The sequence below is a fragment of the Hoplias malabaricus genome, chromosome 17 (assembly GCF_029633855.1).
Source record: "Hoplias malabaricus isolate fHopMal1 chromosome 17, fHopMal1.hap1, whole genome shotgun sequence".
NCBI lineage: Eukaryota > Metazoa > Chordata > Actinopteri > Characiformes > Erythrinidae > Hoplias > Hoplias malabaricus.
This window is the reverse complement of record NC_089816.1, coordinates 22,026,289-22,042,466: the sequence shown is the minus strand read 5'-3', so window position 1 is coordinate 22,042,466 and position 16,178 is coordinate 22,026,289. Positions and strand designations below refer to the sequence as shown.

Below are 16,178 nucleotides of genomic sequence, written 5' to 3'. Positions count from 1 at the left end.
GAGCCATACCATATGTATCATGTTTATTTCTGTAATGCATTAATTTCCATCTGAAGTAAGCATTCAGGGGCACCCCTTTTGTTCTATATTTAAGTCATTAGATTTAATGTCACTTTTTTTGTCATTAATGTGCAGGGTTCATGAAAGGAGTAAATGAGTGGGCAAGCATTAGCAGTTAAAGCTTGGCTTTGTGAGGCCCATCTTCCCGTCTTTCCTCGTGTAGACACTGAGATTTAAGGAAGGTGTGGTCCAGGTGCAGGTAGGTAGTGAGGAACTCTGGGAAATCACTCTTTTGTACCACCTCCAGGAACATGGACATGGCTGTGGTCAGTCTCTCGTCATCTCTGTTTTCAAAGAAAAACAAGGCTAAATATGGAAAACATCTAACATTCATTTATTTGGTAATTTTCTGAAACCTACACAAACAGAGCAGGGATGGTGTGCCGGTTCATCCCAGGGCATCTCTCTCACACACACACACACACATACCTGTGGACTCTTGAATAGCCAATCCACTTCCCAGCATTTATTTTTGGATTGGAGGAGGGAACCCATGAAGACAATGGGAAGTCCAAAGAAACAACAACCTTTCTAACTTTTTTTTTTCCAAAATTAACTTTCCAGAAAGGTCATCTTTGGAGTATAGTGTAAGAATGTAGAGAAAATTAGCTGTACCTTTGTGTCTGACAATACATCACTGCCCTCAGCTCACTCATCATGCCTTGTGCCAGACTCCTAACCAGCCCATAAGTCACGGTCCTCCCATCATCCTCCAGTTTTACCTGGTGCCTGATCCATTGCCACACCTGAGCCAAGTAGATTGGGTCACCAGGGTGCTCAGTATGTCGTATGTATGCAAGTATCACAATATAGGTCTCGGCAAACTGTTAACATTGCAACAAATGCAAGTAATTGTGGTTTAAAAATATCTTAGTTGACGAATAAATTACTGCAAGGCACACTGCTATATTACCATGTTTTACAGGCATTGAGTTAGATCCTAAGTTTTTAAAAAAGTCCCACCTGAGACCTAGAGATCTCTGCAGTAGCCGAGTCCTCCACCTGCCCCTTGTAGAAGAAATGGCCTCTACCTGTTTTTAATATAAAAGTAGAAAATGTAGCAGGTTTAAAAAAATAAAAACTCCCTATCAGCTTTCAATTATTATTAAAAATGTTATATTTTTCACCTGAAAGCCAAGCTTCGATGAACAGCACGCCCACAGCGATGTTGTACTTCAATCCAAACAATGTTACTCCTCCCTGAAGAGAGATATAAATATAGATGTAGATGGCAATGTTGTACTGACTGTACATCCCACAGTGTCACCATCCGGACTGACTGACCGCTGGCATTGTGAGCAGGTCTTCAGGGGTCACAGTGAGGTCATCCCTCAGGCGGTGGAGCTGGTTCCTTCCCTGAGAATGAAGCTGGAACAGCTGATTGGAAAAGGGAAAAAGAGAGAGATGACTTGTTTGTGTGCATAGAAAAGAGACAGCACAGAATGTCCCAAAAAAAAGATTTTTTTTTATTTGAGCACTGTGTTAAATAGGACACTTACTTTTTGCATTGGCTCAATCAGGTCCAAGTCATACACCATGAAGCCATCGACTCCAGTCTGGATTTCCAATAGCTTTAGTCTGAATTAACATAGGGATATTTAAACCTAGTGCTCAGATCACACATATACAGTAACAATACGTCAACATACACCTGACTTTATTTTGGGGCAATGCTGCTGGATTTAAATGTAAAGGTTGTATTTTAGATATTCATTGTTATTGATTGTTTACAATGGCTTAGATTATTTAAGTTATAAACATAGGAATAGGAGTATTTTATAATCTGCACGTTAACAAAAGGGTCGTCTTTGACTTTTACACTGTGAACCTGTCTGAATTATGCTTTCTCTTGCCTGTTGACAGTGGTAATTACTGTCTTGTAAAGGACACTCGCTTTGTCTCTGGGAAGCAGCAGTGCTGCCATGCCACCGGTGGCCAAGGCTCCTCTGCGATGGCAGGTCTGCACCAGTAACTCCATATAGCTGCGTAGGAATCTCTTCTCCATGTTTACGTATTTGCTGCGGTCAGGGAGCAGGAAGTCTGCCCGGTGACCTGCAGAAACCAGGAGAGTCTGAGATTCATTTACACTGTATACCAGTTACATTCCAATGATCACTATGGTCACTTTTTGAGTTCAGACCATGCCTTCAGTGTAGTAGAAGAATGAAGGAAACAAATGGAGGGTAGAGAACTCTGAGAAGTTAGACTACAGTTCTGAGTAGCTTCTGCTCAAAGCAGAACCTTTTTAATGAAGAGCACAAGGAAAGACATAAACAGAAGAGATTAGGTGGCTGTGGGTTTGGAAAAACTCATCTGAAATGGGAAATTTTATAAGATGGTAAATTGGAAGGGGGAGGAGCTTCACGCATGGACTTTTCACCGAACTCCATTAATTATATAGTCTATAGACTGACCAAGTTTGTTCACAAACGAAGCTGAGTAATCCCAGATGCCACAGTTTAAACCTGCAGAGTGCTCTCGGAGCTCATAGAGAATCTCCTCCATTTCAAACGAGGCCAGAACACACTCAATCAGGACCGTTGCCTTTATGCAGCCCACCGGCAGGCCCAGCTATGACCAAAAACACACAGGAAATTTCACATAGCTTCAAAAATTCTAGTGAAAATTTAAACAAAAACTAAATTACTAAATTACCTTGTCCTCTGTCCAGAGAAAAATTTGATTCCATAGCTTTGCCTCCTCATGACTTTCAACCTAAAAGAGACTATGTGTTATCAGGTATCAGCCAATGTTATCGGAGCTCAAAATATATTCATCTGAAGATGACAGGGATTTTTAGCAATATCAGTTATTATAAACCTATTTCACCTATATATTTAAAATTCACTTCTAATAAGCTATGAAGCCCTTAACTCTTATAAACTGCGCTTTGTTTCCCAAATCCTTTGTAGTATTAAGATTATTGTTAAATGGTGCAGTAGGCATTACACTGAACACTCGCTCTACTCATTAAGATGGTCTTAGCAAGATTTTGGGAAACTGGACCCTGAACATGTTGCTCAGGCTCTGACCTTGGACAGGTAGAAAAAGGGGCCACTCTCATTCTCCAGCAACAGCTTTGCATTATGGAACATCAACAGGCCAAAATCAAAGAGTGGACCAGGTACTTCACGACCATTTACCTGTTTATGCATAGAGACACACACTCAAAATTTGGATTTTTTTAATCTGCTTACCTGTGTTCCACATTCATTAGAACTCTATTCTGTAACCAGTTTTGCAATTGATAGACATTTTTCTAAAATTATCATTAAACAAGCATCAACCTTGTACTAGGAACTAGCAAAGTAAAACTAACATCTATACCATCAAGTTGTGTTCCACCATATTCCAGGCACGAGGGCGGAGCATAAGAATTGGGGCCTGAGATATACAAGGAGCATCTGGTTGAAGATGAAAAGCAAAATGTTGCAGATATTAGGCTTCAGTTTTTAGAAAATTCCTGATTAAAAATAAAGTACTGATTAATGGATCAAGGCATTGGCCAGTTGTTACAGATAAAAGACTCACCCTGGAACTGGTTGTGCACAGCCTGGTAAACATTATAGATGCCTTTTATCTGATTGTAATAAGTTGGACAGTTACCATCATCAAAATCTACCTACAGCAGAACAAAAACATTGTTGTATCTGTTATGAGAATGCAGTCTTATTTTTGTTTATCAAATGAATTAATAGCTGTGCTTTGCTCTAGTGTCGGGATTTGAAACTGACATATCTAATAATCCTTATATACTAACCAGTGTGCATAATTTCCATTCCTTTAATACAGAAATATTATGCCAAAATTCCAAAATGTTTTGGGGATCAGGTAAGACGCAATAATAAATGATAAAAAGTCATGGCATGTTTTTTACCTTGAGATTTGAGCAACACTTTTGAAAATGAGGCAAGTTGGATGATGACATATAACCAATATTTTCTGAGGTGAAAACGCATGTATAGGTTTATGTCACTGATCCTGAAAAGCCTTATGCTTATGTCCTGTGGCCTTATGTAAATTCTTACCAGCTATACTTATGTAAAATGACTTTTTTATTCATGATTTTATTATTCCATAATGATATTTTGTTAGTGTGCTTGACATACTTGTATTCCCTGGGCTTTGGAATTGAGGCCCTGAATGAGACGTTGCGTATTACAAGGTGAAAGGTCACCTATGTCCACATGGCGGCATTGCAGTCGGTGAGGAACAGGGCTGACCCTCCAGGTTTGGTCACTGCGGATATGAGCTGTGTCATCTCTGAAATTGGGCAACTCTCCAGTCAAGTCTAGTTGAACCTTCCGGAGAATTCGCAGCTTAAGTACCTAATGTGTAAAAACAGAGAAAAACTTTGTACACCCCCTTTATACAAATTCTGGACCAAAGCTTTAGCAGTCACCTGGAATGCTGCAAAATTACCAGTGTAAACACTACCAAGGCTTAAACAATCACCTACCTTAGCAGCCTCATAACAACAACCTAACCAATACAATAGAAATCACCTGCACATAAAAATATAACCACATAACATCCCACCCCCTGATGCACAATAGTAACTACCTACTAACCCCCATGCACCCACCTTTGCTTAACCCTAGCTAAGCAGCCTCTTAGCAGCACCCTAGATGAGGTATGATCCATACTCACTCACCTTGTCAACCTCTGGTTGGAATGTGGAGCATAAATCCGCCAGAAACTTCAGCGCTTCAGTGGTGAAGAGGGTCTGAATCTCTTGCTGTAGACCCCCAGGAGGGGCTTCCATTTCTACACCTCTGAGGCCCTAGGGGCCAAAATGGCTGTCAGAACTGGACTGATATGGTTTTGATCAATGTTTTGGTAAATGTTCTTATGATAAATTTGTAACAAAATTGCATGAGATGCTTTTAAATCTTGTTCACGTCTTAAAGTCCATCTCTGGCCATCTATCACACACAAAACCATTTCTGTTCATTAAAAGCTTCCATGAAAATATTTTATTATTCCTTACAATACACTGCTTGCCTGCAGCATGAAAGCCCAGCTCCACAAATTGACAGTATTGGCTCCCTAGATCTGTGATGTATGAAAGTCTTGCTATCTATCACTAAAATTGAGAGTCTAGAATGCTGCAGTTCATTCATTCATTATCTGTAACCCTTGTCCAGTTCAGGGTCACGGTGGGTCCAGAGCCTACCTGGAATCATTGGGCGCAAGGTGGGAATACACCATGAAGGGGGCGCCAGTCCTTCACAAGGCAACACACACACTTTTGAGTCGCCAATCCACCTGCCAACTTGTGTTTTTGGACTGTTGGAGGAAACCGGAGCACCCCGAGGAAACCCACGCGGACACGGGGAGAACACACCAACTCCTCACAGACAGTCACCCGGAGCGGGAATCGAACCCACAACCTCCAGGCCCCTGGAGCTGTGTGACTGCTGCACCACCGTGCTGCAATACTGCCGTGTCAAAGCGCAAATATTCATGGCGTTGACTGTTTATTTCATGCATTATACGTCATCAAACGTGTAAATAACACCACGGGGGCATAAGAAGGTTAAACACGATTAATGGATCTTTTTTTAACTTAATTTAGGAGTAAATTATTTTTAGTAAAATTGGATGAATTTGTGGTATTTCTTTTTTAACTACAGTCTTTTCAGAAGCGTTATATTATTTATATACAGAATACTAAAAAACAAAGCAAACCAACCAACCAAAAAAAAAAAAATAAATAAAAATCTTGCCTCCAATACTTAATTTTAATCTTGTTTCATGATAGTCTACGCCCAGCGCGTTTTGTTGAGATCTCGCGAGATTACGCGCTAACATCGTACGTGGCTAAGAAACCAAAACAGTGTGGAGATGTGGGCTCGCCCGGTTCAGGACAAATATCTCTGAAACAGCACAAAGCTCCCGTCTTCAGGTTGGGATTAATAAGCGGGTCAATTCCAACGTGTAGCAGGAGGCATCAATATCAGTTCATAATTCCTGGTCGGGGTTATTTCTTTCTTATTGATACGGAGTGATCCGGTAAGAGTGACTCAGCTGAGAGTGGAGCGGGAGTAAAGCGGCGGAGAGACCGTGAGAAAAGCTGGAGAGAGATCGGGAGAAATGCTGCCGAGTGACCGTGAATAAAGCTGCGGAGAGACCAGGACCACAGCTTCAGAGGGACCGGGAGCAAACGGAAAAGGAGTTATACTGCGGAGAGACCGTGAGTGAAATGGTAGAGAAACGATGAGCAAAGCCACTGAGAGACCAGTAGAAAAGAGGTGAAAGCACCAGGAATAAAACTGCAGACAGCCTGGAGTAAAGAGGTGGGGAGGCAAGGTGTAAAGCTGCAGAGAGCCCGGGAGTAGAACTGAGAGAAACTGAAATAAATTGGTGGAGAGACCAGTAATAAAGCGAGGGCGAGGAGGAGAGTAAAGTAGCAGAGGGCCCAAGAGGAAAGCATTGGAGAGACAGGAAATAAAACGCAGTAAGACTGTAGTAAAGCAGTGAAGAGAGCGTAAGTAAAGGGGCAGATAGACTGTAAGTAAAGCAGTGGACAGGCAGAGAGTTGCAGAGAGGCACTAAGTGGTGGAGAGATTGTACATAAAGCAGTGGAGAGACCAGAAGTAAACCTGCAGAGAGACAATAAGTGAAGAAGTGGACAGACAGTGAGTAAAGTGGTGGAGATACTTGGAGTTAAGAGGCAGTGAGACAAGATACTTGGAATTAAGAGGCAGTGAGACAAAGGGTGAAACAGTGGAGAGACCAGGATCAAAGCTGTGGAGGTACCAGGATTAAAGCGTCAGTGAGACCAGGAGTAAAGCAGCGGAGAGACCAAGGGCGATGGCAGAAGAGTCATGTCTCTCCTCCCTGGAGTTCAGCTCCTCGCTGCCTCCTCCTCGGACTCGGATCTTTAAGATGATTGTGATTGGAGACTCAGGAGTGGGGAAGACCTGCCTCACCTATCGCTTCTGCGCTGGACGCTTCCCTGATAAAACTGAGGCCACCATCGGCGTGGACTTTCGGGAGAAGGTGATAGAAATCGACGGAGAAAAAATTAAGGTGAGTTTGAGGATAAAGATGGGAGATATGGAAGGAAATATCACATCACAATACTTCAAGAGGGCGGCACAGTGGAGCTCCAGGGTCCTGGAGGTTGTGGGTTTGAGTCCCGCTCCAGGTGACTGTCTGTGAGGAGTTTGGTGTGTTCTCCCTGTGTCTGTGTGGGTTTCCTCCGGGTGACTGTGAGAAGTGTGGTGTGTTCTCCCTGTGTCTGTGTGGGTTTCCTCCTGGTGATTGTCTGTGAGGAGTGTGGTGTGTTCTTCCTGTGTGTGTGGGTTTCCTTTGGGTGACTTTCTGTGAGGAGTTTGGTGTGTTGTCCCTGTGTCTGTGTGGGTTTCCTCCGGGTGACTGTCTGTGAGGAGTGTGGTGTGTTCTCCCTGTGTTTGCGTGGGTTTCCTCCGGGTGACTGTCTTTGAGGAGTTTGGTGTGTTCTCCCTGTGTCTGTGTGGGTTTCCTCTGGGTGACTGTCTGTGAGGAGTTTGGTGTGTTCTCCCTGTGTCTGTGTGGGTTTCCTCCGGGTGACTGTCTGTCAGGAGTGTGGTGTGTTCTCCCTGTGTTTGCGTGGGTTTCCTCCGGGTGACTGTCTATGAGGAGTGTGGTGTGTTCTCCCTGTGTTCGCGTGGGATTCCTCCGGGTGACTGTCTGTGAGGAGTGTGGTGTGTTCTCCCTGTGTGTGCGTGGGTTTCCTCCAGGTGCTCCGGTTTCCTCCCACAGTTCAAAAACACACGTTGGTAGGTGGACTGGCGACTCAAAAGTGTCCGTAGGTGTGAGCGTGTGAATGAATGTGTAAAGGAGTGTTCCCGCCTTGCACCCAGTGATTCCGGGTAGACTCCAGACCCACTGTGACCCTGAACCCGATAAGCAGTTACAGACAATGAATGAATACTTCAAAACATATATGTATTATGATATGTATTATGTATTTTGACACATACACTGCACTAGTACTGTCACATTTTAATCCTGTGACCAGAAACTCATTCTGCCCTGCCCCAAGTCAAATTAATAACACTTTCCTTTGAATTTCAAAGTCTGGTTAGTGAATAAAAAAATACAGTGTACAGACTGCCTAATATCCTATCCCCATATATCTTCTATTTTATAATGTTTTTATTCATGACAACATTGCACCCTTTTCTCAAAGCCAGAAAGTACTTCAGTATCAGGTTACAAAGCTGTATTACAGTACATTAGCAATTTTTCACGATCTAAAGCACAGATATCTCAGTATTCCTTCAATTTATACTTCAAAAAACAAGTATGTAGATCTTCAGTACTGACAGAAATGTATGGCTCTTTTGAAAGAAGGCATAATTTGTATTTTAAAGTGCAATAAACAGGAAAACTTGCCAGCATTCTCCTTCGACGGTTAGTTTCTCTTGAACTGGACTTTGGTAAGGGTCATTGCACCTCTGTTTGTCAGTAAAGCTGAAGACAAATATGGCCTAATGTTTAAGGCTTTTTTATTCATTTTGCTGCAAATATAACCGTTTACATTTACATTTTACATTCCTCTCTAATGTAATCCAGATTTATCAACTCCCAATTTACAATTTCATGGTACACATCAGAAGGTATGAAAAGTACAGTTTAAATGTATTGGACCAAGATATGCATCTGTGCTTGATAATGATTTGTATTGAGTCGTGTTTGCTCAGGACAGGGCAGTAAACTCTTGAAGAGTGTTGTGGTCCATAAGAAATTAAACTGCTCCTCTCTGCTCTAACCTGGTCAGATATGAAGCTGCTCCCTGTGCCTGTCACAGCAATCACAGACCGTCCGCTCTATTTTCTGCTGCGCACTGACACAATATCCCTGTGATATTTCTCTGTTACTCTCAGTGAGACACCCACGCTGCCTCTCCAGCACACACTCCATTCTGTCTCTGTTTAGTCATATACACTCTCCTACTGGTTCTCTTTCACTGCGCAAAAGACAAGTGCTTTTCAGTGCTGTGAATATAAAAACACTGAATTCTTTCTGTGTGTGTCTGTTGTCCTCTATCTGCAACACTGTTTGTCAGTGTGCAGTATTCCAGCAGCTGTATTGGCATAAAGGGGGCATAATGGGGTCCAAGGACCTCTAGCACTGGGCTCTGGAGCTGTGTTTTCTGGAGTAATGGTTTAATGCTTTTCTGGAGTAATGAAATTCTTGGGAATCATTTCAGTTCATGTTTTGAAAATATCTTTCAATATTTAATATCAAAAATGTATTCTTTCAGGTCCAGTTGTGGGACACTGCAGGTCAGGAGCGTTTCAGGAAGAGCATGGTGCAGCACTACTACCGAAATGTTCACGCCGTCGTCTTCGTGTACGATGTGACGAATGCTGCCAGCTTCAGGAGTCTTCCGGCATGGATCGAAGAGTGTAAGCAGCATGCTCTGGGCCAAGAGGTGCCCCGGATCCTTGTGGGAAACAAGTGTGACCTGAGGCATCTGGCCCAGGTGAGCACCGAGTTGGCCCAGCAGTTCGCAGATGCCCACTCCATGCCTCTGTTTGAAACGTCTGCAAAGAACCCGAGCGGTGGCGAGGACGGCAGCCGCAACAGCAGTGACCATGTGGAGGCTATTTTTATGACCGTGGCCCACAAGCTGAAATCCCAGAAGCCCCTGGTGCTGAGTCAGCCGGTCGAGAGCAACATCATCACTCTGAGGAGGCGGGACGACGAGGAGGCGCAACAGGGAACCTGGGGCTGCAATTGTTGGAGGAGCTAGTGAGGGGGAGGAGCTGAGTTCCTCTGCATTTATCAGACAACTGAAATGGAAAGTGTCATAGGTTTAAAGGGAGAAGCCAGTGAGGTGAATTTAAAAGAACTCTGGGGCTTTGTGTGGCAAAAGGGAGCTCACAACTTTTTTTTTTATAGACATGGAAAAACATCTTCCCAGGCATTAGAGCAGTGGAAATATTTATCATCTACAAGATTCAGATCACCTAATATAACAAACACACTACTAATGCAATTGCATTAAAACAGACAGCCTTTAGCCCCCTTTAACTCAATGCTTAGTTTTAACTAACTACTATTAATCATTAAGCAAATACTATACAATATATGTGTAGGTTTCATCTGTTTTCCAAAACTTTGTCCTAATAAAATTGTTAGGATTTAAACAAAGTCATCCAAAGTGGTTGGATGTGGAATGCAAAATAATTCCCAAAGATTACTTTTCTCTCCATTCCACCCCTTCACCTCAAACCACTCTGACTGACTTTACTTACGACTGAACTATTCAGAGCCTGTGAGTAGCAGCACAAAGCTAATCAGCAAATCAGCAGGTTAATTCAACATTCATTGTCAGTGTCTAAATGAATGACCGTTGCTGGCCATGACACTAGACTCTTCAGGCACCTTCGTGTAAAAGTGAGTTAAGACAGATTTCTAAATGAAATCTGTAAGATCAGGGACTAAAAAACACACAGTGACTCTGATTTTTTTTTTAGTGGAATATGAATTTTTCCCAGAGTCTAGGTCCTTTTGGTCCTGCACAAACACAATCCACTGCACAAGGAACGCTGAAATGAGCCCTTGGTTTTATCCCAACCTCATGTGAACCATGTGAGTAAACAATGTTGTCTTTAAAAAGTGGTTGAAAACTGAAAAAGCTCCATTAATACTGTAATAGTATATATCAAAGTTAGGCTGTCATACACGCTCCTGTGATCAGACTTCTGATGTCCCCTTGAAAGGATCTGTATTTAATTTCTCGGCCATGCTAGAAACGCCAAGACTAAGCTGTTTTCCTTCATGAGAGAAATCAAAAGCATTTGTGTGGATTGTTATGAATGCACCTTGTGCTAAGCAAAAGTGTTGCACTGCTCATATTCAAACAGCATTCATTATTTTCATAGAGAAAAACAGCTTAGACCTGGAGTTCCTAATAGGTTCCTTCATGAATACAGAATGACGTTAGACCTCCGAATCTATTGAAGCATTCGCTCCTAATATGCAGCACAGATTCTTGAAATATGACCCATACCTCATATAGTGCACTGTGTTTGCTCTTGCATGACGATATTGTTCTAATAGAGCAACAGTATAAGCTCCTTCAGCATATCAGTAGACGACTAGACATGCACACTGCTTTAGAGCAGGACAGTGCCTGTGTCTCAGAGGAATGCTGCCGAATCAAACGGCCGTGTCCTGCACGTGCACGTCACTGTTTTCTGCATTGAGAAGCCTTGGACTGAACCCCGTCCTGCTTTTCAGCATGTAAGGTCCTTTTTCCACCACAGCAGGTCCTGTGGGTGTACTTTGCAAAGGGCATATGTGAGTTTTAATTTAGGAAAACATATTTAGTTTTAAGTTAAAAATCATTGGCAAAAATATATACACATTTTTACCCCGATTTTACCCCTGAAATGTTTCTTTAGGTTTGAAATGGAGCGGTCACTGGCATCGTGCAAACTACATGCTAACAACAAAGTTGATAAGTAATCTTGAAAAAGACTTGCTTCTGTGGATTCTGATACAGTGTAATCCTATGTTTAAATATGATTCAAATTCAGGAGTCAGAATGCTGCATTAGCATCAGAGCTCCAGTTCAGAACTGAAACCCTACATTTATAATAAGGGTAAAATTGTGAAAATATTTTTGCCAAATTGTTACTTTATAGAAAACTATCTTGTGAAGCTTTCGACTGGAAAAATAATAGAGGAACTGTCTCTTTGACTGCCGTACGCTTTCTCATTTCTCTGTAAATAATGGATGATCATAAGTGGGACCCTCTTTAGCATTTAAGACAATCTTAACAGCAGTGGTTTAGTAGTAGATTGGGTTTTGTTTTCAGTTGCGGACTGTTTATATTTTGGTTGCTTCCCATGGTTTAGTTGAAGTTTTCTTTTCATTTGAGATCGACGTGTTTATTCTTGTGTGCCTAAAGATGAAATACACAGGGCCTGGGGAAGACGACGTCTTCTTGGTAAGAATTTTGTTTCTCAGGACGTTTATGATGACGTTTTTTTATTCTAAACAGTGCTTTCCTTTTTGCAGAATTTTAATTTTTGTTCAAGTGATCAGCCAAACAACCGAGGGACTTCACGTCAAGTTCTGACCTTAAACTTTTAATGTCTTCACACAGCCGTTCACGTTTGACTTTCTGTGCCAGAATCTGCTATTTCTTCACATGGGACATAATGAAAGAGCTGAGTCTGCCATCCGTTTAATGGTCATTGGTGTTACAAAGAAAACCTGCTTGTTGTGCTTTTTGTTTCAGTCAGAATCTGAATAAAGCACTATTTAAAAAATTATTCATTGTGAGAAATAATCAAGAAATACCTAGACAATGTGTAACGTTTCTTTAAAGGTTTATTGAAAGCAGAACGACAACTAAAATATAGTAACAGGCACCAGTGTTGATAGTCATTCATTTACAAAAGGCTGGAGTTACAGGCCATCAACTGATTTACATATAAAATGCAGAACCTGCAAAAGAGTTCAATTTTATTTAATTCAGTATTAAAAACATAATTTAACAATGTACACAAGGGTCTGAATGGTACAATTAAATAAATTACAGTCACAGAGATTAAAACCACTTACAATAAAATCAGTCTTTGGCACAAAATTAACTTCAAAACAAAAATGTCAGGACACTGATAAATGTTTTCTGAAAACATCAAGTGGTCAGTCTGATTTACCAAAGCTCTAAGGTTTGTTTGTGCTCCGTGTCCTTTCTGAAGGAAGGTATGGCTTTGAAACTGACCAGCACATTGACTAATCCCCTCGTTTTCACTGACATCAGTTTTTAAGCGAGTCTGCTATAGTGAGGACGTCCAGAGAGTTCATCCTCTTCGTGCTCGAGGCTCTGCTCTGTGAACGACATTGGAGTGTTGAACACTCGCTCTTCTCCTTCTGCAAAAGAGCACAGCTTTATATCAGAGATAACACAGGGTAAAAGGCATCAAATAATATAATAAGCAGCCACACGTCTAGGACTCGCAGGTTAAACACACACACAGACACACTCACCATACCAGGAGCACACCATTTCAGTGGAAGCACTTGGATCATTTTGAGGTACCAGTGTCTCCTTTAAAAAAAATAAATAAATAAAATGGAGCAAACACACAGACATTTGAGATTACAGTACCCTGCAGGTCATACACCACTCTTCATTTTTTTAATTCCAAGTCAAACTCACCCTTAAATTCAATGTGGCAACATATATAAATATTTCTATGTTAGAGAAGGGACTGCTGCATAAACATTTTGGACAGGTGACATAGGAAACACGAAAAATGAAGAACAACACGAGGGAAACCGACACTGTGCAGTACATATTAAGCTATTACGAGGAGTTGGTAATTTTCCGGCACAGTGGACCATCATGGCTCAAACAGTAGCAAGTTCACTCACCATCCCGGTGACTGAATCATAACAGCCACAGAGAGGCAGACTCCTGCAGCCTGTAAACATGATGAGAGAGGAGAAGAGGAGCGAACCCACACTGGCCAGAATCATGGTGCTGTTAGCTGCCTTCACCATGCGGCTCAGCACAAACTTCTGTATAGGACACACACACACACACACACACAATCCTTAAGAAGCCCTTAGTGAGAGAGGCAAGAAGATAAACTACAGTGATTTGTTTCTGAGCGTGGGAGATAGCTGTTTGATTCCACAGATCAATAGAGGTCATGTTACAGTGAGGAATGAAGCTGTGAAAGTTTAGCTTGCTTTAGCAGTGGTTAGAACACACTGAGGAGTTATTACACACCTGTGTCCATCCACAAATATTCCATATGATATATTATAATAAAGACACAGACATGGTCTTGTGGTTCTTAACTTGTGTAGCCCAGAGATGCCTGAAACTGAGACCAAAATTGTCAAAAAAAAAAACAAAACAAAACAATTTTTTAAATGTATTTATGCTTGAGTTTTGACTGAGTTTCTTTCCCAAAGATTAGCTTTACCACTTCCACACTTCAGCATGTCTCTTCTGAACTTTACATCACTCTGAAGCCCCTAAAAATGTAATGCTATTGATGAACCGAGGACCAGAGCGTCAAGCTAAACTTATAAAAATGCAACAAATGTTAAGAACCCCTTTCAATGGAATGGCTCCAAACATTTCCACATTTATTTATATAGATGTGTATCACTAGAACACACCCACTTTATCAGCTAGCACAGGAAATGAATGGAGGTGAAAGAACACTATGGTCTTGTTAAGACTGTACCACTTCATCTATGTGATGGGGGTGGAAGAGCTCATCATCGTCCTCTCCGTAGCTGAGTGTAACCCCGGCGTAAATGAGCACAATCACAGTAGCCATATAAGACATCACAGAGCTCACTATCATCACATTCACCTGATGAATAAGAATAGAGAATATGAATATGGTGTTTGGTACCAAAGGGTAAATGAAACTCTAAAAAAAAAAATACCTATTTTATAACAATTGAAAACTGCTAACCAGGATGGGGTTTTTCTTCTGTGAGGCGAAAAGTGCAAGCACACCAGGCACAGCCATGATCTACAGGAGTGAAAAGAAATATTAAGCTAAATATACACCGTCCATGCCCTTGAGCCTCCTGTGTTTTATTACTGAGTACCCAAATATGACTCACCAGTCCTGCCCACAGTGGAGCTCTGGTCGCACTGAGTGTGGTGCTTGTGCGAAAAACTGAATCCATAAAACCACACACCACACAAAGGGCAGCACAAGCCACTTGCAGGATGCCCCACACCACTGTCACATTCTGGTTAAAGATGAAGTACCTGTAGCGCTCCATTCTCAAGTTCCACTGCTATGAAACGACGTGCCAGGTTTTTGCTAAGCTACAGAAATATGAAGATCTTCAAATCAGATCAAAAATGAAATCACACTGACAATAAATACTCTATTTAGAATATTTACATTTTACTGTGTATTTAGAAAATGGAGGTTCAAAATGCACATCTGTGGCCACTGATGAAGGACTAGAGGAAGACAAACTGTGGAGCGACAGATTCATTTTTGTATCTGACTCACAAGGCACATGTGCCAATGAGTGGACAGTGTTTAAAAACGCCAGCAGCACTGCTGTGTCTGATCCACTAACACAGTATCACACCAGAACCACATCACTGTAGCACTGAGACTGATCAAGAACCCAAATAATCCCTGCTCTGTGGTGGTTCTTGGATGATCTGACCAATAAAGAGCAGTCTGAATGGTGGCCAACAAAACAAAAGTAGTACAAGAGTCTGACACTGTAGAATGGTCAGAGATTGTAGAAAGAAGGAGCTAATTTTAATGTTATATCTGATCGTACATATCGGATACTCTGTGCTAAAATGGTGCTTTATTGATGCCTCTAATATTATGGTGTACATTATTTTTAAGCTTGAAAAACAGAACTTAAAACAGGTGTAAGCAGGTTTATGTCTGTCATATAATGAACTTTTCAAGGAAAGCCCCAAAGTTATTATAACTTCTCTGTTTAGATAATAACACAGAACTTTTACAGATGTTCTTTCCAGACACTGAATTACTGTTACAGACAGAGAAAAAAAAAGGGTATAAACACCTACACAACTCCTCTCAGGAAAACACTCAGATAGATGTTAAAACGGCCACCACAGTGAGGCCTTTAAAGTCTCTAACCTGAGCATTTCCCCTTCGTTCTGTGGTTTAATGCCAGACCATGAACTTTGGCATGAAACCCTAACTTAACCAGAGATTATATTCAAGCTAATCCCATTCTCTCTGTTGTTAAATAAAGCCTACAGCTGGAAACTCGCTTATAAAGGTGATGGCTACTCGTTCTCTGTGATAAAAAAACACGGAGATTTAAACATATTACTGATATAAAACAAAAACACATTTCTGCTTACCTTTCTGTTGCTCTCCTCAGTCCTCACTTCCGGCCACTTCTCTGTACAGCAGGTGAGTCGCACATTTGCATAGACACGCCCCTTTTGTGTAGCGTATGCGGCAGACCTGAAACTTTATTGGTCATCTGTCCTTAAATCTATAATAATTAAATTGAGATTTAAAGGGGAATTCCACAGATTTCTCAACTTAGATGAGCTTAGACTCTCTTAGACTCAAATCTGACCAAAATAAATAAATACATTATACCGTGTATTCTTAAC

General features: G+C 41.5%; 3 protein-coding genes across 3 annotated transcripts; 1 reads left to right on the top strand and 2 right to left on the bottom strand.

The window, feature by feature from the left end:
- Positions 1-3: 3 nt before the first annotated feature.
- ugl (ureidoglycolate lyase) lies at positions 4-8,468 on the bottom strand. The gene is made up of 15 exons (XM_066650005.1): positions 8,446-8,468; positions 4,715-4,843; positions 4,170-4,388; positions 3,592-3,682; positions 3,388-3,464; positions 3,093-3,203; positions 2,716-2,775; positions 2,475-2,631; positions 1,914-2,112; positions 1,560-1,638; positions 1,345-1,437; positions 1,188-1,260; positions 1,024-1,091; positions 676-806; positions 4-344 (listed from the first exon to the last, which is right to left on the bottom strand). Exons 1-15 carry the CDS (start codon positions 8,449-8,451, stop codon positions 176-178), a joined length of 1,662 nt encoding a protein of 553 aa, XP_066506102.1. The 5' UTR covers positions 8,452-8,468; the 3' UTR covers positions 4-175.
- rab33ba (RAB33B, member RAS oncogene family a) lies at positions 5,888-12,345 on the top strand. The gene is made up of 2 exons (XM_066650006.1): positions 5,888-7,095; positions 9,317-12,345. Exons 1-2 carry the CDS (start codon positions 6,877-6,879, stop codon positions 9,806-9,808), a joined length of 711 nt encoding a protein of 236 aa, XP_066506103.1. The 5' UTR covers positions 5,888-6,876; the 3' UTR covers positions 9,809-12,345.
- A 47-nt stretch (positions 12,346-12,392) lies between these two features.
- zgc:113425 (uncharacterized protein LOC541425 homolog) lies at positions 12,393-16,004 on the bottom strand. Its single transcript, XM_066650008.1, has 7 exons — positions 15,918-16,004; positions 14,669-14,879; positions 14,515-14,574; positions 14,278-14,409; positions 13,451-13,597; positions 13,064-13,124; positions 12,393-12,946 (listed from the first exon to the last, which is right to left on the bottom strand). Exons 2-7 carry the CDS (start codon positions 14,831-14,833, stop codon positions 12,840-12,842), a joined length of 672 nt encoding a protein of 223 aa, XP_066506105.1. The 5' UTR covers positions 14,834-14,879; positions 15,918-16,004; the 3' UTR covers positions 12,393-12,839.
- Between the last annotated feature and the right edge of the window lie 174 nt (positions 16,005-16,178).